This window comes from Aedes albopictus, chromosome 2, assembly GCF_035046485.1.
Source record: "Aedes albopictus strain Foshan chromosome 2, AalbF5, whole genome shotgun sequence".
NCBI lineage: Eukaryota > Metazoa > Arthropoda > Insecta > Diptera > Culicidae > Aedes > Aedes albopictus.
The window spans coordinates 290,196,244-290,217,986 of record NC_085137.1 but is presented as its reverse complement, the minus strand read 5'-3'; the positions used below and the strand labels follow the sequence as shown (position 1 = coordinate 290,217,986).

The 21,743-nt window shown below is 42.2% G+C and overlaps 1 protein-coding gene across 2 annotated transcripts; it reads right to left on the bottom strand.

Annotated features, from left to right (window-relative positions):
• Positions 1-10,975: 10,975 nt before the first annotated feature.
• LOC115258210 (uncharacterized) lies at positions 10,976-17,632 on the bottom strand. 2 transcript variants are annotated; one of them, XM_062852058.1, is made up of 2 exons: positions 17,270-17,632; positions 10,976-17,191 (listed from the first exon to the last, which is right to left on the bottom strand). In XM_062852058.1, the coding sequence occupies exon 2, from the start codon at positions 17,148-17,150 to the stop codon at positions 11,274-11,276; it is 5,877 nt and encodes a 1,958-aa protein (XP_062708042.1). In that variant the 5' UTR covers positions 17,151-17,191; positions 17,270-17,632; the 3' UTR covers positions 10,976-11,273. The 2 variants fall into 2 exon arrangements, with proteins under 2 accessions (XP_062708042.1, XP_029714143.2); XM_029858283.2 differs by having other exon boundaries at positions 10,976-17,403; positions 17,463-17,632.
• Positions 17,633-21,743: the final 4,111 nt, after the last annotated feature.

Sequence of the window (21,743 nt, the reverse complement as noted above, 5' to 3'; positions counted from 1 at the left end):
GCACGGCCAAATTTTCATCGTTGCATGCATACTGAAAGTGGTTTTTGTTCGATATAGGATGGCCAAAATGTTTGGGATAGGTAACTTTTTTTTTCTCTCACAAAAAAGTTCAACATGCTATAACTTTTCATAGAGTGCATCAAAAAATCTCAAATTTTGACTGTTTGTGAACCTACTAGATGTGCATCATTGATACAAATTTGTGCTCGCTTGATTAATCTTTCGCAAAGTTGGAACCGTTCGGGTAAAACACTATTTTTTAGACAACTCATTTTTGAGCTATCATATCTCGGAAACCAGTGAACCGAATTGAATGAAATTTTGAACGTACACTAACAATATACAAATGCTTCACAAACTATTAAAACATAGATACTTTTTGAACGTTGAAAGAAGTTATCAAAGATTGAAACTTTTTGGATTTTTCTCGAAAAAATGTAATTTTTTTACGTCAATGTCAATAAATGTTAGTGTTGATGTCCAAAGATTTTCCACTTCTGTTCGCGAGTTATCTCTAATCAGATATATTAGAGCCAATTTAGATTAAATGAAGAATACATTAAGTAATTTTTGTGTGGTACTGTAAAATTGACTTATTTTCCTCTATATGGGGAAAAATTTCAACCTGGTATAACTTAATTCGCCGTGAGAAAATATTGCATTTTATAACGTTATATTAAGTATCAATATATTGTTGATAAACGTTAAAAAATTCGTTCAATTCGGTTCACTGGTTTCCGAGATATGACACCTCAAAAATGAATTGTCTGAAAAATAGTGTTTTACCCGAACGGTTCTAACTTCGCGAAAAACTATTCAATCGAGCCCAAATTTGTACCAATGATGCACATATAACAGGTTGATAAACAGTCAAAATTTGAGATTTTTTGATGCACTCTATGAAAAGTTACAGCATGTTGAACTTTTTTGTGGGAGAAAAAAAGTTGCCTATCCCAAACATTTTGGCCATCCCCTGTACTTTTCGTTTTGAACACAATCGCAAGATGAAAAAAAATCTCTGCTTTGTGAATATCTTTGCAATTTAAAGTTCAATAATATATTGCAATGTCAAATTTAACATCTCTACATTTTAGCATTAGCATGAGCATTAAGCGAGTCGCACAAATTGGTAGGTGGTACAATCCTAGACCACTATTATGAGGGCTGACTCCTTCTCGTCCGAACCAAAGCACAAAGATTTGGGACTAATCTCTGACTCTTAGACAAGACTAGCGCAATCCTCCAATAGTCGAGAGTTGTCCTGGCTACGTCCTTTCAATTGCTAAGGGAAGGGAAAGGATGTTTAGTTGGGCACCTAAGAAAGATATAGACAACTCTACGATCCCTCAGGTCTAGGTGTCACGGGAATTTGGGTGTTGTTAGTGGAAGAGTAAACTCCAAAGGATACGTTTGGTCAAAGTTCATGTACACAAAATATTATTTGGTTGTGTCTCGAAGAAAATGCATTATGTATTTCTTATTATTATTGACTCTTTATTATGGGGATTTTCAGCCCGAGGCTGGTTCATCCCCGCAATGTATTTCTTCTGAAGTATCAAGCAAATATTGTATAGTTGCTGTTACCATTTTGAATGCCTAACATATGAGGCTATATTTATCATTGAAAACGATGAAGATTTGAAAAATGGCTTCTTACTCCACTTTACCTTACAGAAGTCAGTAGACGGCAGCGGAATCGGAACCGATTAGCACAGTTGGCTTTGTTTTAGTTCCCTTTCCGTTTCAATTTACAAAGTGTTCTAAGCCAAACACATCCCCTGCCGCGTGTTCATGATACAAACTAAATACTGAAAAAGGTTAAGTCAATAACGTTTATTACAACTGTAAGCATAATCATCCTCATGGAATTCCTGGGCATATTCATTGGGATATTCATGGATACTCTTGGAAAAATCTCTGGAGGTATCTCAGTAGAAGAAATTCTAGAAAATATCCCAAGCGTTTTCTCAGATCAAAGCTTTTTTGGTTCCGTTTCGGGTCCTGAGTATCTGTGCAAAATTTGAGCACAATCGGTTGCGTCTACACTTTGCGCATTGCAATTGAAATTTGTATGGGATTTTGTATGAGAAAACATACTTTTTTGCATTTTAGCCATAAGTTGAAAAACTTTGTCTGAAACTTTTTAACCGATACTGTAAATGTATAGCCTAGGATGTTCTGAAGAACTTTGTTGAAGACCGCAGAGCGATCCGATGCTTGTGAAAATAGTTATAACCAACGAACCGCTTGCATGTGTTTATGTTTTAACATGTAAAGGAATAACAATAGCAACAAAATCATGATGTTTCACCAAGCAATGCCAACGCTATATTTTTTTTCATAAGCGTCAGATCACTTCGCGGTCTTCGACAAAGTTGTTCAGGACACCCTAGGCTATGTTTTCACTTTAACGGTTACACGGTTCTAGAAAAGTTCGAGCTTGTTATGAAAGAAATGCAAAAAAGTGTGTTTTCCCATGTAAAACCCCATACAAACTTCAATCGCGATGCGCAAAACGTAGACATAACCGATCGTGCCCAAATTTTGCACACTTATTTGGGTCCTGAAATGGTATCAAAAAAGCTTTGATCTGATGGGATACCATTGAATTTTTCACTTTTCCACACATGTCCAGTGGACATGCTTACCTAGTGAAACTCCAGGTGTAATCTTTGAAAGAATCTCTGGTAGACTTCTTCTTCTTCTTTATAGTTCTACGTCCCCACTGGGACTTGACCTGCCACGCTACAACTTAGTGTTCCTTAAGCACTTCCACAGTTAATAATTGAAGGGCTTTCTCTAACTGCCATAACATGAATTTGTATATTGTGAGCCAAGTACAATAATACTATATGCCCAGGGAGTCCAGAAAATTTTCCCGACCAGGACGGGAATCGAACCCGCCATCTCCGGATTAAAAAAAAAATCCGGAACAAATCCCTAGAGGGATTGCTTGTTATTCTTAAATAAATATTGGAGAAATTCTTTTCAAAATCTTAGAATAAATTCTTGTTAGGTTTCTAGAAGAAATTCCTTAAAAAATCTTCGAAGAAATTCCTGAAAAAAAGTTGTTGGCTTTGGAAACCAACAGGGTACTGCAAGGGTTATTTCCGTGATTATAATCACCGTATACTGAAATAATTCTAAGAGCCTATTTCATTAGACGCTACACATACATTTTACCCCTAGTCTGACACGTTCACTTTAAATGAATCGTTATGCGTATCACATCATAAACAGTTTCGATTGAAAAGCCTTCTAGTGAAACTAAATGACACCTGCGCATATCGGAGTTATATGCACATAACACGATCGATACATCAGCTGTGCATATAACTTTGGCCGGATGGAAAAGCAACATTGGCAGATAAAGTGGAACACGTCTTGCAGAATTCCGCAATTTCAGTAACTGAGCTTTGTGGTCGTGCGACTAGCGGCGTTGGTCATTCAGGCGTTGTGAGTTCGATTCCCGCTCCAGCCGAGGAAACTTTTTTTCAAAATGTGAAGGTTATTATTGGAGTTGCATATACATTGGCGCACCCAGCCCGCACGATAGAAGCAAAATGCATTACATATAACAGTATCATGGCGATCTGAGAGTTATGCCACATGCGTCGCATATACACTCCCGTTCAAAAGTTTGGGGTCACCCCCTCAAAAACGTGTCATTTTTTTAGGCCCATATCTCCGCCAATTTGCGTCCGATTTCAAAACCCTAGGTTTCATTCAAAAGATAATAAGTCAAAGAAACTTTGAACATGATTTAAAAGAAACTTTTTCAAAAAATTTTGTATGTAAACTTAACCCAAAGTTGCCAAATTTTCTAAAAAAATGAATATAAACTTACGGCAGTGTCGCTGGAAGTTGGGTCGACCAAATTTTAAGATGAGAGCGGTAATATGACCCATTTTCTATTAGCTTTCAACTGCTTTTTACAGAACTTAGCTAAAAAATCTAGAAAAAAAGTTATTAAGTAAATTAATCCTTGATGTCATCGACCAAAAGTTTGGGGTCACCCCTCAATATGATGTATCGGCCAAAAGTTTGGGGTCACTTTCGTAAAACATGGAAAAATGATTTGTTGATATCTTTGTCATCTTTCATTCAATTTTAATTCTTCTTGGCTTATTTGAAACAAAATGAATGATACTTACTGCATAGAAATTGAACCACACATATTTGTTGAAATTTACATACTAAAACTTAACGTAAAGTTGCCTCATTTTTTGAAGCGTGGTAAAATGTGCTAACTTTACATAAGAAGACATCAAACGTAAATTTAGTTAATTATTTTTGAAATGAGCCAAAAAGAATTAAAATTGAACTACAGATGACGAAGATATCACCAAATCACTTTTCCATGTTTTACGAAAGTAACCCCAAACTTTTGGCCGATACATCATATTGAGGGGTGACCCCAAACTTTTGGTCGATGACATCGAGGATTAATTTACTCAATAACTTTTTTTCTAGATTTTTTAGCTAAGTTCTGTAAAAAGCAGTTGAAAGAAAATAGAAAATGGGTCATATTACCTCTCTCATCTTAAAATTTGGTCGACCCAACTTCCAGCGACAGCGACACCGCCGTAAAATTATATTCATTTTTTAGAAAATTTGGCAACTTTGGGTTAAGTTTACATACAAAGTTTTTTGAAAAAGTTTCTTTTAAATCATGTTCAAAGTTTCTTTGACTTATTATCTTTTGAATGAAACCTAGGGTTTTGAAATCGGACGCAAATTGGCGGAGATATGGGCCTAAAAAAATGACATGTTTTTGAGGGGGTGACCCCAAACTTTTGAATGGGAGTGTAACTCTCACTTCCCATTTTCAACCTTAGATTAGATTCATATGATATTCCAATAGTGCAGTAATATATTGTGACGATTTTCGCCAAATTCTTTGCCACGACGAAATTCCCGAGCCGACTTTTATTTCGGATGCGATGGAACAAAGCCTACGCGACGGAAATCGGATGGTTTAGACCGAAACACACGGATCAAATTTTCAACGATCTGACCGAGTTCTTTATTCGAATTCAACTAACTCATACAACTAATACATTAGTCCAATTGCGGTTCATCCGCTAATGAGTGAAGGGTGAATCATCTATAAAATCCGTAACACCATCCCCCTCTAAAACCCTTGTCGCCCCGACAAGATTTGAAGCATCTTTATACTCAGCTAATCTATCCACGTGTACAATTTTCTTCCTGCCTCCGCTTTCATGTCTTATTTCGTACACTAGATCACTTATTTTACGTAACACTTGATAAGGTCCATCCCAGTCACATTGGAGTTTGGGGCATCTTCCAACCTGTCGCTGAGGATTGAATAGCCATACGAGTTGACCCTCTTGGTAATGTGGTTGATTTGCAGTATGATCGTAACGCCTTTTCATGGATTCCGCTGCCACAGTAATGTTGTTCCTTGCTACTTCACGAATTGACTCCATAGCGTCGATTTTCTCCCGAACATAGTGTGGTACCGACCGGACGTTGTCTGGTGGAGTGCCTCGCCACAGATCCACTGGTAGAACTAATTCGCGTCCCAAGTTCAACAATGCGGGGGAGAATTTGGTTGTTTCGTGCACTGCAGCTCGATAACTTAGTAGTGCCAGTGGTAGTAGTTTATCCCATTTATTTTGCTGACGGTTCACAAACTTTGCGAGGTAGTCCAGCAGAGTACGATTAAATCGCTCTGCCAAGCCGTCAGATTGTGGATGCAGTGGAGTGGTTCGCGTTTTACGTGCTCCCAACAACTGTAAAAGTTTTTGGAAAACCTCGCTTTCGAAATTACGGCCCTGATCAGAATGGATTTGCCGTGGCACACCGAAACGAGAGACGACGGCTTCTAGTAGAGCCTCGGCAACTGCTTCTGCTGTTTGAACTGGCAACGCTACAGCTTCTGGCCACTTGGTAAAATAGTCCGTCATTACCAAAACCCACCTGTTGCCGCTTTCTGTTAATGGAAACGGTCCAAGAACGTCAATACCCATCTTTTCAAACGGTTCTCCTACTAGAGTTGGAATCAGTTCGCCGCGAGATCGGGTCCTCGGTCCTTTTCTGGATGCACAAATGCTGCAGGTCAGACACCAAAGTTTGATATCCTTCGTCATCCCAATCCAATAAAAACGCTCTTTTGCCTTGAACAGTGTTTTGGTTTGACCGTAATGTCCTCCAGTTAGGCTACCATGCACTTGTTGTAGTACTTCTTCGATCATTCCCTTCGGTACGACAGTCTGAAGATGTTGCGTCTTCGGTCCCAAGAATACCCTGGAGAGTGTTGTTCCTTGCATGCGTAAGCTGCCGAAGATGGACCAGTACGATTTGCAGACCTCGTTCATATGGGATATCACTTCAAAATCTGGTCTTCTTCCACTTTCTACCCAACCAATCACTATTTGCAAGTCTGGATCAAGTCTTTGAGAGTCTGCAATTTCGTCACCACTTACAGTCACTGCATTACAAGGCGAATTCTCACTAGCTGGCGTATGGTTGACCGATGTTTCACTCTGGTCCAATTTAGCACAATGTTTGCACCCTACAGTAGCACACGGTCGCCTCGATAACCCATCGGCATTCCTATGACGCAATCCCGGCCTGTGTTCGCAGCTATAATCGTATTGGCAAAGTTTCTCGATCCAACGTGCCATCCGTCCTTCGGGTTCTTTGAAGCTTTTGAGCCATGTAAGAGCTGCGTGATCGGTCCGTAGTCGGAAGTGTCTCCCATACAGGTAATGATGGAAATGTTGAACTGCTTTTCACACGGCGACCAGCTCTTTTCTAGTGACACAATAGTTACGTTCGGACTTCGAAAGTGTTTTGCTGTTATGCATTACACGTTCTTCACCATCTTGTATTTGTGACAACACCGCACCGACACTACAGTAACTTGCATCTGTGTCCAATATGAACTCACTGTCAGCTAAAGGGTACGCCAAAACAGGAGCTTCTGTGAGATGCTGTTTCAGCAAGATGAACGCTTTTTCACATTCTTCATCCCACATGAATGGAGTATGCAGTTCCGTCAACTTATGGAGTGGTCTAGCAATGGCTGAGAAATTTTTAATAAACTTGCGATAGTAAGCACAAATACCCAAGAAACTTCGGAGAGTAGTTTTGCTGTTCGGCTGGGGCCACTCTGAAATTGCTTTAATTTTCTCTGGGTCAGTCTGCACTCCGTCCGCCGACACAACGTGTCCAAGGAACACTACTTGTCGTTGCATAAAACAGCATTTCTTCGGATTAACTTTCAAATTTGCCCTTCGTAGCCTTGAAAACACTTCAGTCAAATGCACAAGATGATCTTCAAAGTTTTCCGAATGCACAATCACGTCATCCATGTAGATTAGACAGTACCGCCAGGATAACCCATTCAACACTAATTCCATCAAGCGCTGAAATGTTGCCGGACTATTGCATAGCCCGAACGGCATCACTGAAAATTGCCATAACTCCTTGCCTGCAGAGAAGGCAGTCTTCTCACGATCTTTAGCATCCATCTCTACTTGCCAGAACCCGCTTTGTAAGTCTATTGTGGTGAACCATTTCGATCCTCCGAGGGCATCCAGCGTTAGATCAATTCTGGGAAGAGGATAGGAATCCTTTTTAGTCACGTCATTTAATTTACGGTAATCTATGCAAAACCTTTGAGTGCCATCTTTTTTGTTCACCAGTACCACGGGAGCACACCATGGACTTTTGGAACGTTCGATGATACCATTGTTATGCATTTGCTGGATCATTTCATCCACACACTCTCTTTTGGCTAAAGGGATCTTCCTGGGGGGAATCTTGATAGGTCTATGATGTCCGGTATCTATTCGATGCATGGCGAGATTTGTTCGTCCAGTTACACCAGACTCGGGACTGAAAACGTCGCTATTTTCTATCAAAAACTTCGCAAACGCGTTCTTCTCGTCTTCATTAAGCTCTTGGGAGACATTGCTGAAGACATGCTCCAAATGAGAAGGAATTTCTCGAGTTGAAGCTTGAAACGTAGGTCTGGTTTCAGATGTGTCAGCCAGCTTCACAACATGACCGAGCGCGATAGTTGTTCCAGCTGGAATAACACATGTCTCTTCCGCAGTATTCATAATGCGAACTGGTACGCATGATTGCTGGGGATCGACTAAGGTTCTGGCAGTCAGCAAGTCGTTTTGGTGCAGGGCTCCCTCGAGTAACAAAAGGCCTTCGGGCTTACCTTCGCATTCACCGTACACGATCGTTTCCGTCCTGCTATCAATTTCTATCTGCTTCGTTGCACACACTTTGAACGTTTCACGTATCGGTTCACTTTCGTTCCGAATCCGAACAACTTTGTCCCGAGACACTCGCAGTTTATTGTTTACAAAATCTATTACACATCCATGCTCTTTCAAAAAGTCGTTTCCAATTATACAGTCTTCGGCAATGTCCACTATCCACACTTCGTGTCGAACCCGATGTTTTCCAAAATTAAACACAACATCTGTTTCGGAAATCACAGGTAGAAGTTCACCCGAAACAGTTTTCACGAACTTTGATCGAAGCGGTTTTACAGAGTCTTCATCCATTAGATCCCACAGTTTACGACCGATGATAGTGATCGCAGCACCGCAGTCTACTATTGCTTCGCACGCCGTTCCGTTCACTAGAACATCTACCAGGTAGCTTCCACGATGCCGATTCAACGAATGGACGAATAAGATATTCGGTGGAGCATGTTCAGTTACCACCCTCCGCTCCTTTAGGATGGCATCCGTCCGTTTCCCGAATTCTTCGCCTGATTACGATATTTGTTCCGTCGACGACTCTGCGTTTGAGTGCCAGCACAACGCAAACCATATACGGGTTCCTCATTTCTCGAAGAGTCTTCAGATTCAGAACCGGCACTTGTTTCTGTGTCCTGAACCAAACGCACTGGCTTCCCGAGCAAAGTCTGACAGCAAATTGAAAACTAGTTTTGATGTTGTGATATTGCAAAATACGATAACTCAGGTTGTTGTCATTTTGGCCGTTTTAACGGTTAAAACATCAAAAATGAGAGCAGAAAAATGTTCCTGTGACAGCAAGTTGAAAACAGTTTCTGCCATCAGTGGTAGCAAATTGATAACTGTTTTTGCAATCAGTGTTGGAAAAATGAAAAATCGTTTAATGTCGAATTTTTCGGTTGATATTGGAACATAAATGCAATCAGATAATTGCACAAATTTTATATAATATTGTACACGATTTCCTTAAGCTTTAAATTACTTAAAAACTGTAGGAATATTCAGTTTGAAAATAACAGCAAAACGAAATCCAAATTTGAAATCACATTAAATCAAGATAAACCGACATCAAAATGTGATAACAATTTGCTGCTGAATACAAATTTTGTTATCGACTTGCTATAATTTTGTTGTTGGAGTTTGCTCGGGTTGAATGTGGTCCGCGTGGCGTTGCGCGAAATGTGAAACTGCAGAGCAGACTGCAAAGCTCCGTTTAGGGTTTTTGGTACTCCAAATCTAACCAAGTCCTGGATTGACGGATCATTCAACCCATCGAGGAAATGATTCATTGCAATTTTATCCTGAGCATCAGGCGTGCAGTCATGATAAGCTGATGCCACCAAGCGACGAATTTCATCAGCAAAGCTGGTTATCCCAAGCAGCACGCAAGTCACAAACGAGTGTCGACAGCGCAGTTTTTTGGTTGTAAACGAGTCATTTTCAAGTTATTCTGCCTTTGAGTTAGAATTACATGAATGTAGCTCCTGCGCAACCAAAAACCTGCGCTGTCGACACTTGTTTGTCACGGTGTGTCTGGTATAAGAAATTTATTACAAAAAAATAGGCATCGCTAATTTTTACGTTACGTGAAAGTTGACGCTACTAGCTTTCATTCAAGCCCAACATCGAAATATTCCATCGGGGGAACTTTTTCATACAAAAATTGGGTATGTTTGTTAAGTAGAAATAGGGATTAATTTGGAACCGTTCATTTTGTATGGGGAAAAACAGTATTCTGAAAAAGTTGTTCGAGATCCCTCGGTGGATTTTTTTGAGGGACCGTGCAAATGAAAGCTGGAAGTCTCTATTTTTGAATAGCGAAAAATTTGGCGATGCCCAATTTTTTGTTATAAACCTTTCCCATACACACGCCGTGTTGTGACTTGTGTGCTGCTTGGGATAGATCTTCCCCTTTCTGCTGCAATCTGGCTCGAAGCTGTGCATGGTGAAGAGCTTGATGAAACTGTTCACCAAATCTTTTGTCCATGGCGAGTTTGAGTTGAGTGTAGGAGAGTCGCTCGATAGCTGACAGAGAGCGGTACACTTCTAAAGCAGGACCTCTCAGCATTGCTGCTAGATACTTCGCTTTTAGAGCACCATCCCAGTTATTGATTTCGGCAGTTAACTCAAACGTCAGCAAATAATCACTCCAGCGTTTACTGCCATCGTATATCTCGGGATTTAGCTTAACTCTTGCAACGTTTTCTCCCTCTGGCAAAGCAGCTATGTGTGCGTTGTTGGTTGAAGTATTTGATCGTGTTGGCCTGCCAATGTCTTCACCAGGGCGTTCATCCATGAATCCACTGGAGCCGCCATCTTCATTAGCGTTCGCTGGGTTGCGGCGAAATCTGCTCTCCAACGGAGTTCTGGGAGAGCTCTGATCCACGATATTCGATGAAAATTGGAGGCCATTGATTGCAGCACTGAACTCCCGCAAATTTTGCAAGTGGCTATGTTGGGAGGAGTTCGGGGCAGCATATCGAAAACTGTTCTTGGAGTACTGTTCGACACACTCAAAACTAAAAATATATTTAATTCAAATTGCGATGTAATCATATAATCCAGGGCATAATACATAATTCATTGCCATTACTTACAAACTCAGTTTTCCAATCAACAATCCTGCCTGCGAACCATCCAATCTCCCTACAATTAATACCGGTAAGTATCAACTCGCTCGCTATCGTTAATCGAGGATTCAGACCTTGCTTTTCCAGCAACAATTCTAGGCCTGCAGTAGATATACATTTTATTTGGATGGTGAATATATGATTTAACTAGATTACCTACTATTTTACGCAATAATTTCAATCCACTTCAATAAACTTTGCTATCAACATTCAAGAGTAGCTATATACATCTAACATGTCAGCGCCCTAGGTTTAGACAGTCATTGGCACTGCTTGTCATCGCAAACTGGGAAGGCCGCGTTCACGCAACGAACCCTTCCTATCCCGGCGTAACAGCTCCCCCGCCCGTAAGCCCTGTTGTCGATTGTGATCACCACTGCGCTTACCACTTTTATCCTCCGATCTCCAGTACAGCTAGTTTTGCTACCGCTCGCTTTTTCATTCCTGTGCTAGTACGTACCATTGCGGATCGTATCCTTCCGTCATTTCCTGCGAACACTTCTTCCACGACTCCGCGCTCCCAGCTTTTTCGCCTTTCTGAATCAGCAACATATACTAGATCTCCAATGGCCACAGTTGTCCGTTCATCGAACCACTTCGTCCGCCGATTCATCATGGGAAGATATTCTCGTTGCCAACGCCTCCATAATTCTTCTGCTAAATACTGTGCTTGATTATAGCTGCTCCGTAGTCTATCAGCCAGCTCTATTGAGTTCCTTGATGGCATGCAATCCACCAAAGAACAACTCCTCAAAAAATGATTTGGAGTAAGTGCCTCCATGTCCTCTTGTACGTTGGTAGAAACATACGTTAACGGGCGTGAGTTAATCAAACTTTCTGCTTCTATCAGAGTTGTTTGTAGAATTTCATCCGTTATTCTTTCTCCGTGTGCAAATACTGCCATTGCTTCCTTTACGGATCGAACCATGCGTTCCCACACGCCTCCCATATGGGGTGCTGACGGTGGGTTAAACGTCCACTTTGTCCTGGCTCCAGTGAACGTATCAGCACATTCCGAGTTTATGGATCGGATTTGTTCAGCTAAATCTCGACTCGCTCCCACAAAATTGGTTCCGTTATCGGAAAAGATCTCAACCGGGCTCCCACGTCTCTTTACGAATCGGCGAATCGCCATTTCACACGACTGTGTCGTTAAACTGTATACCAGCTCTAGGTGCACAGCACGCACTGTCATGCACGTAAATAACGCTATCCATCGCTTCTCTCGTCTTCGTCCTACAACAACTTCCACCGGACCGAAATAGTCCAAACCGACGTATGAGAATGGGTGTTCTCTCACTGCCATCCGAGATATTGGAAGCGGCGCCATTCTTGGAACCGCAGGCTTCGCCTTTTGAACCTTGCACCAAACACAATCTCGTGCAATTCTGTCAACCAAAGATCTCAGGCATGGAATGTAGAACCGCTGAAGTACTTCGTTTACCACCATTTCTCGACTACCGTGACCACATTCTTGATGGTACCGCTCCACTAGTTTTCTGGAAATTATATGCTCCTTTGGTAGTATGATCGGGAACCGTACATCAAACGTTGCATAGTCCGCCGCTGTAGTTCTACCTTCCATTCGTATGACTCCGTGTTCATCTAAGAATGGCGACAGTCGGTACAAAGGACTGCTCTTCTCCACCATTCTTCGCTGGGAAATGGATGGATCTTGATTTTTGATCAACGTTTTCACATCATCTGGAAACTGTTCTCCTTGTGCTACACGCCAGATAAAATTTTCCGCTAACTGGTACTCCTCCTGTCGCAGCGGAACTTGCTCTCCTGGAATCTTCATAGGTCCTTTATTCAAGGTCGGTAGCGCCTCGATTGGTAGTTTGTTTATTCTGCGCCGACAATTGGAAACAAAACGGTAGATTGATGCAACCGTTCTTACCAGCACCTTCCACTTAGAAATGTGTTTTATCCTGGGTAACACCGCGTCTGGCAAAACTATATCATGAAGTAGCACACTAGCTCGTAGTTCTTCTTCAATTTCAACCGGTTTCCATCTTTGCGCAGGCCAATCACTTTCGGGTTTCCTCAGGAAATCTGGGCCACAAAACCATCTGCTACCGGAACTTATTTGTGTTGTCGGTCCCCACTTGGTAACGTCATCTGCAGGATTGCATTTTGTGGGCACCCAGTGCCAGTCGTCAGAAGTTGTAATACTCAGTATTTCACCAATCCTGTGGGCTACGAATGGTTTATACCGCCTTACGTCCGATTTCACCCACGATGCAACTGCGTTCGAATCGGTCCATAGAAAACGTTTCTTCGCCTCAACTGAGTGATTTTCACTTATCGCCTTCATTAATCTCGCTCCTAGTACAGCTGCTTCCAATTCTTTCCTCGGAATAGACAGGTATTGTAAAGGTGCTACCTTGGCCTTTGCCTCCACGAATGCACAGTGCACACTTTCTCCATCTGCAAATCGGAAGTAGGCTACACATCCATACGCGTCCTCTCCAGCGTCCGTAAATACATGCAGTTGCATTGTCTCATATGCAGTTGAACTCAGTCGTCCGAGATAACATCGAGGAATACTTATATTATTTATGAGGGGAAACAACTCTGTCCATCGAAGCCAACGATCATAGTGTACCGGTCCAATTCTCTCATCCCAACCGATGCCACTTCGCCATAAGTCCTGCATCAAGATACGGCCGTGAATCAAGATCGGTGCCAGAAACTGCTTCGGGTCGAACATGCTCATGATGCAGCGTAAAGCGATTCGTTTTGTAGGCCATGCTCCTTCTTGAATGTAAGGCCTCAAGTCGTCTCTGAATTCGGTAGAGAATACAAACGAATCAGTGTCGGGTCGCCACATAACTCCCAGAACTCTTTCTGCCTCGGAAGTTACATCAAATGACTTTGCCGTTTTTGATTCCGCTTCACCGAGTTCTTCCAAAACTATCGGTGAGTTGCTCATCCAATTCCGTATTTCGAAGCCAGCGTCTGCATGCACTTTCCTGACTTCTTTAGCTCGTACTATTGCTTCATCTTCCGTATCTACACTATCGAAATAGTCGTCAACGTAATGTTTACGAATTATGGCGTCTGCGGCTGCTGGATAATCCTGTAGATGCTCTTGAGCATTGAGATTTTTTACAAACTGCGCCAAGCAGGGAGAACAGCTTGCACCAAAAATAACCACGTCCATCACGTAGATATCCGGTTCGCGGTTGACATCTGATTTGAACAAGAAACGTTGGGCCTGTCTATCTTCCTGTCGCACCAAAATCTGGTGAAACATTTCTCGAATGTCACCACCGAACGCCACCTTTCGCTCTCGAAATCCGTTGATTACTCCGGACAATGATGCAACCAGATCTGGTCCCTTCAAAAGGCTTTCGTTGAACGAAACACCGTTCGCCTTCGCTGCTGCATCCCACACCATCCTTATTTTTCCAGGTTTCTTTGGATTGACGACGTAGTTCAAGGGTAAGTACCAGCACCGCTCCGGCGGTGTCTCTGTCATTTCACTTTCCGTGATCTTATGCGCGTAACCCTTGGCCACATACTCGTCAATTTGCTTCTGCAGTACTTCTCGGATGCTCGGATTCCGGTCCAATCGAGCTTCTAAGTTCTTCATTCGCTTATACGCCATCGCGTAACTTTTAGGAAAATTCGGTGCTCCATCTTTCCAAAGAAGTCCGGTTTCAAATCGGTCACCAATTCGTCTTGTAGTCCGTTGGAGAATCTCTCGAGCCTTGCAATCATCTTTTGACTCCAATCGCACTGGGGAAACACCTACGGCTTCAAGTTGAAAGTTGTCACGTAACATTTGATTCAAGTCCTGGTCCGCTTTACTACACTCGTCGCAAGCACATCGGTGATGACCAAGAAAATGGACATCTGACAGTATGTTCGGCCTCGGACCATAAATTGTCCAACCCAACTTGCATTTAACAGCGACTGGCTGTCCCTTTTGTCCGATACGCGAGGCCACCGGAGCGATAAGGTGCATGTTGTCAATCCCGATCAACAACTTCGGCGTATCTAGCTTATAGCTCTGTATTTCAACTCCATTCAGATGTCGGAACTCTTCGATTAGCTCATCTGCATCCAACTGTTGGGCCGGAAGATCTAGCTTGGTAACTGTCCTAGCCACGCATAGTTCAAATTCCTTTCTTTGATCGATTCCGGTAATCCTCATCTCAACGTTTCTTGAATGAGTTTCTGTACGGCTGACTCCATTTGTCCAACGCATTTCAAATGGTTCCCGAGGCCCGTTTAACTGAAGAAATTCAGCTATCTCATTATCGATCAGTGACGTAGACGATCCTTCATCTACAAGGGCGAGCGTGTTGCATCTTCTGTTTTCCCCATATAATGTAACGGGAATTATGCGGAACAATGCGGTTTTACTCGGCAGAGTGTGACTGTTACAACGTGCCTCCATATTGGCGCCTTCGGTCATCGGAGGATGCAGCAATGTGTGATGTAAACCATTGCATCCGTCCACCTCACAACGCACCTTAGATCTGCAAGGCCATTTCCCATGGTTGAATATGCAAAGCGTGCACAGGCCCATATGCTTCACCATCATCCACCTACGCTCCAAGCTTGTGTTCCGGAACTCTCGGCAATCCCGTCCTAAATGACCCGGCTCGTCACAGATAGAGCAACTGAAGTCCTTTTTTTGAGAACTCTGTACCGATGTAGGCTGTATTTTGTCGAACAGGTTATTTTTGACATAGTTTTCCTCGTAATCCTCTTTCATTAGATGAGTGTAAACCTTGGCCTTTGGTTTCTCACGCCTTCTTGAAGAGCCTATTTCAATCCTTTCGAACGTCACTTCTAATGCCTTATCAACCAGATCCTCCATGAACTTCCCGAAGGTCTTCAGGTCAACCACTCGGAAATTTCGTTTGTATTCAACCCATTGCATGGCATAACACGGTGGCAGCTTTTGGATTAGGCTCTGCATTAATATGGGGTTCTTCAAATGGTCGCTGAGTTTCGAAACTTCTAGATGTTGGATGAATTCACCAATTGCACTTCCAAATTCGATCACAGACTCCAAGTTATCCGAATCTGGTCCTTCGAGTCTCTGAATTCGTTGTGCTAGCATCGTTGACAAAATTTCGGGATTACCAAAGCGGCGACGAAGCTTCTCGATGATCGTTGGCACGTTTTCGGGTAACAGCAACAGGCTCCGAACTATTTCTATTGCCTTTCCTTGCAACGACTGTTGAAGACGGACGAGGTTTTCTGCATTGGTGAATCCACACGATGCATTCGCTTGTTCATAGGCGCTTATAAACAGCGGCCAGTCTTGCGGTTGACCTGAGAATGCAGGCAGGTTTTTCGGAAACACCTGCCGTGAAGCAATCTGAAGCGCCGTTGGTCCCACTACCACGCTGGAACTCCTTTGCTGCGTTTGACGCATTCGTCTCATTTTGTTCACGTTAGTATCCGGCAATAACAATGAGAATTGACTAACGTCAACATCGGAAGCGATATTCGACCGCCTCGACCTACCAGGTTCTACAGCATTACATGAATTCATCCATCCTTGTACCTTATCGATGTAGCTAGTATCACTCTTTGCTGCTTCCTCAAGATCTTCATTGCACACGGATTCTTCTTCAATCAGCTTAGAAAGCTGCTGTAACTCCTCCAACTCGCGACGCTGTCGTTCAATCTGTTTTTGCTTCACCTTTAACATTTGCAACTGGGTTTCTTCTTCTAGAGCTTCCAAGCGACTTCTCTCCTTCATTTCTTCAATTCGTTTCATCGCCATGTCCCGCTTGGAACTTCTAGTCTTACTACTACCACTTTTGTGACTCTCGGAACACGACTTTCGACCACTAACGGAATTGCGACCGTGCGAGGGATCGGTTGGTATTTTATCAATGTTTATCTCGCCCCCCGTCCTGGACGGCCCTGCCTGACTTGTCCCCCCTTTCACAGAGTGTCTAGAATCCTTTATTTCAACGATTTTCTTCTGATCTTCCTTTGACTTACCGGTATGCTCTTTAATACTACCCTTTTTAGCTGCACGTGGTGGTTGCACACGGCTGACTCCAGGCTGGCCTAGCGATTCACGAGCGGATACGTCCTCACCGAGGCACGTACGGCAGTACCAAACAAGCTCCGCTATACTTTGGTCCACTCCGACACATGAAAAGTGGTGCCACCTTTTACATCGACTGCACTGCACCATTGCATCATACTGATCATCTTCGTTACAACACGGGTAGTTCGCATCCTGTGATGAGTTTTTTTGAGTATTGTTGGGAGGAGTTCGGGGCAGCATATCGAAAACTGTTCTTGGAGTACTGTTCGACACACTCAAAACTAAAAATATATTTAATTCAAATTGCGATGTAATCATATAATCCAGGGCATAATACATAATTCATTGCCATTACTTACAAACTCAGTTTTCCAATCAACAATCCTGCCTGCGAACCATCCAATCTCCCTACAATTAATACCGGTAAGTATCAACTCGCTCGCTATCGTTAATCGAGGATTCAGACCTTGCTTCTCCAGCAACAATTCTAGGCCTGCAGTAGATATACATTTTATTTGGATGGTGAATATATGATTTAACTAGATTACCTACTATTTTACGCAATAATTTCAATCCACTTCAATAAACTTTGCTATCAACATTCAAGAGTAGCTATATACATCTAACATGTCAGCGCCCTAGGTTTAGACAGTCATTGGCACTGCTTGTCATCGCAAACTGGGAAGGCCGCGTTCACGCAACGAACCCTTCCTATCCCGGCGTAACAGGCTAACTTGGCTTTTTATACGGTCTAGCTCGGCTCCGAAATTGGTCATTTCGGTCTCAATTTTCCGAATGCCATCGGTCATTTGTCCGTTCAGCTCCCGAAATTTGGATGTCACCGTCAAGTTTAGCTCAGAGATCATGGTGGCAAGTCCTTCTGGGGTGATGGAATTGGCGCCATCTTGGGTATCACCTTGCGGTGACGCGGTAGATGTATCCGTACTCATCATAAACCCCACTTCTGACACCAGTGTGACGATTTTCGCCAAATTCTTTGCCACGACGAAATTCCCGAGCCGACTTTTATTTCGGATGCGATGGAACAAAGCCTACGCGACGGAAATCGGATGGTTTAGACCGAAACACACGGATCAAATTTTCAACGATCTGACCGAGTTCTTTATTCGAATTCAACTAACTCATACAACTAATACATTAGTCCAATTGCGGTTCATCCGCTAATGAGTGAAGGGTGAATCATCTATAACAGGGGTTTTCAGACATTTCGACACGCGGTGCACTTTTTGGAAATAAATCGCTCCGCGGTGCACATGTTCATTATTGCTAAAAAAATAACACAATTCCAAATTCGTCAAAAAAGCTGTCGAATTTTTCATAGCAATTCCAAGGTGCATACACTCGTCATTAGTTTTTCCCCACCAAAGATGACTTACACTGTCTTACGTTTTTTCATCACTTATCGGAGCATAGTGGAAGGACACAGCTATTTGACTTAGAATATTTCTTGCTCAGAATGTTTCTGGAATCATTCAGACAAGATCTTTAAAAATAATGAATGAACTTGAGCCGAATTAGTGGTATTTTGTTTTTAAGAACCTCGGGGAAGTCCTACCAAGACTACTGAATTATTTCTAGCAGTAACCTCTCGTAACCTCTCTTTTTACCTCTTCAACGATTTTAAAACTGGAATTTGCGGAGAATTCAGGATCTGAGCCAAATTTAAAATGGACGGAAACGACAATTCTCGTTATTTTCTACAAACTACGAGCTAATTTGATGACAAAATATAATAATTTACGTTCGTTGGACAGCTAGGTTTGAGGTTAAGAAATCGCCACCAAAAAATTTTTGATAGGCGTTTTTCCAAGACTTTCACTAGATTTCTAAAAAACTTCTAGCAAGACACTTGGCTGCTTTATTTTCAAAACTTTGGCATATACTGACAGTGACAATATTTTGATAAAGTCCTTCCAGGCACTCCTGTCAATTCGGAAGGAGTTGTGTGTTCACGTTCACCTGATTTCGAGATCGTTGATAGATTTCTTCTCTGGTATTAAGCAAAGCAACAGAAATAGTAAAATTTCTTCGGAGATTTTTTTAGCGCATTCATTGAAGATGCATTGCAGATGCCTTGTAGGGTCAGTACTTGTGAACACCCAAGTAACCACGAAGCCGTATATAAGTGCATCAATTTTGCCATATATTGATAATTAAAATTATGAATATAATGCTGCATTACTTTAAACACCCCATTGAAGCAATATTAAAGTCGAAAAGGGCCCCACTAAAATCAAATTAGTGCCACATATTGCAGCACGCTGACAGCCATTGCTAAAGTAATATAAATGCATGTGCTGTACATTTGCATTTGACATGCTTGATACGTGCAACACGAAAAACCAAAACAAAAATCTATTTTTAGCACCGTTTCGTTATCGACGGTACTGATGCCCTCACACATTAATGTTTTAACCATTATTTTTTTGTAGTCGGATCGGGAGTCGAACCAGAAGTGTTGAAGACCGCTAGATGAGTTCCATACGCGCTGGCACCTTGGACCGTTTCTGCTGCAGTGATAACAACAGATATTTCATTAACTAAAAGGAATATGTTCTTCTATCTCAATCATTGTAGTAGAGGGTAAAACGACTATGTCATATGTAATAGAATACAGTAAACTATCACATTCCGATAAATTACTGAAAATTACATAATGCATTTTAGAAGATATTTAATCAACATAAGAAAATAAAAACCTCCACTAAAACACCCTTCGCACATTGCTCATATGCTAATTGTGATTTCTATCGTTATTGGCATGTGATTGCAGCGTACAGAAAAGAAAAAAGTTCATCTCTAAATAGCTTTTGCTGTCGTCGATCGGTGGCTCAAACGGGGATTAAGTTGGTCGGGAGTCGAACCAGAAATGTTGAAGACCGCTAGAGTTGACCGTAAAGTTGTTCAATCTTCTTGATTTCATTTGTTTACCATTAGAGTCAAGCTTTTATAATTGTATTGTTAGAGCAAACTTTCCTAGTTTGTACATTGCATTTATTCAGTTTTTGCAGTGTTGAATTATTGGATTATCTTATATCACCTTTTAATAAACCCGAATGTAAAGAAAAATGCAATGCATCATCACATTGATAATGCCAATCTAAAGGATTATTGCATGACAAGTGTGGAATAACTGCATTTCGCATTGCAAAGGTTGATATTCAGTCTAATTCGTGCAATGTTATAATGCTTGTGGTTACTTGGGCATCCATTACGAGTTCTTGGAAAAATATGATATTTATTAGGAAAGTTTTGGCAGACTTGTTCCATGATTCTTCGCTAATATCTGAGACGGTTTTTGCTGGATTAAAGGTTAATTCGCCGGCTGGAATAATGGAAATATTACTCACAATCCCTTGGAGCACTTTACAATAGTTCAGTTGTTCTAATTAAGTCGAATTATTTTTCATGACCCTTTCATGAATTTAAATTTAAACTTTAACATGTACTTTTCAGAAGCGTTGCGGTGCACTTGTCATGGCTGCGCGGTGCACCAAGTGCACCGCGGTGCGCGATCTGAAAACCGTTGATCTATAAAATCCGTAACAATATGATTGACATATAACTGTGATCGGGAGAGTTGGCTCAGTATACTGAATCACGGATTTGTGCACTTTAACGGTAGATTATAATTATCCTGATTAGGGCAATAATTGTACACAATATGAATAAGTTTGGTTTCACAATGGTGTATAATGTACTTAACATGCTATGTGTCATATAGTAGGTCGGTTCACTTACGTTTAGTCCCTTTAGGAAATATTGTACGTCTTCGGTGTCAGTCTCGTCCTGAGTAGCAGTCGGTAGCTAGCTTACTTACCTTACCGATCAGGCTAAGGCCGGGGTGGCCTCTGCTGTACATAGTAGCCGTCTCCATTCCACTCGGTCCATGGCTGTTTGTCTCCAGTTCCGCACTCTGCGTAGGGTCCGCAGATTGTCCTCCACTTGGTCGACCCACCTAGCTCGCTGCGCTCCACGTCTTCTTGTACCGGTCGGATGACTCTCGAGAACCATTTTAGTCGGGTTGCTATCCGACATCCTGATGACGTGACCCGCCGACCGTAGCCTCCCGATTTTCGCGGTGGACGATGGTTGGTTCTCTTAGCAGCTGGTGCAGCTCGTGGTTCATTCGCCTTCTCCAAGTCCCGTCTTCCATCTGCACTCCGCCGTAGATGGTACGCAACACCTTCCGTTCGAAAACTCCAAGGGCGCGTTGGTCCTCTGCACGTAGGGTCCATGTTTCGTGCCCATAGAGGACGACCGGTCTAATCAACGTTTTGTAGATGGTTAACTTCGTGTTACGGCGAACTTTATTCGATCGTAGAGTTCTGCGGAGTTCAAAGTAGGCACGATTTCCTGCCACAATGCGCCTCTGAATTTCTCTGCTGGTGTCGTTGTCGTCGGTCACCAATGAGCCCAAGTACACGAATTCTTCAACCGCCTCGATTTCATCACCGTCGATATAAATTCGGGGTGGCGGGCGCGGTGATTCCTCTCTGGAGCCCTTTGCCATCATGTACTTTGTCTTCGACACATTAATGACTAATCCGATTCGTCTGGCTTCACTCTTTAGTCGGATGTACGTTTCCGCCATCGTCTCAAATTTACGAGCAATAATATCAATATTATCAGCCCCGAGATGAACTAGCCTAGGGCTAAAAATCTCGTTAATACAGATAAAAAAAAAAAAATATCAGCGAAACCAAGCAGCTGAATGGACTTCGTGAAAATCGTTCCACTCGTGTTTATCCCCGCTCTCCTAATTACACCTTCTAAAGCAATGTGAACAGCAAGCACGAAAGACCATCACCT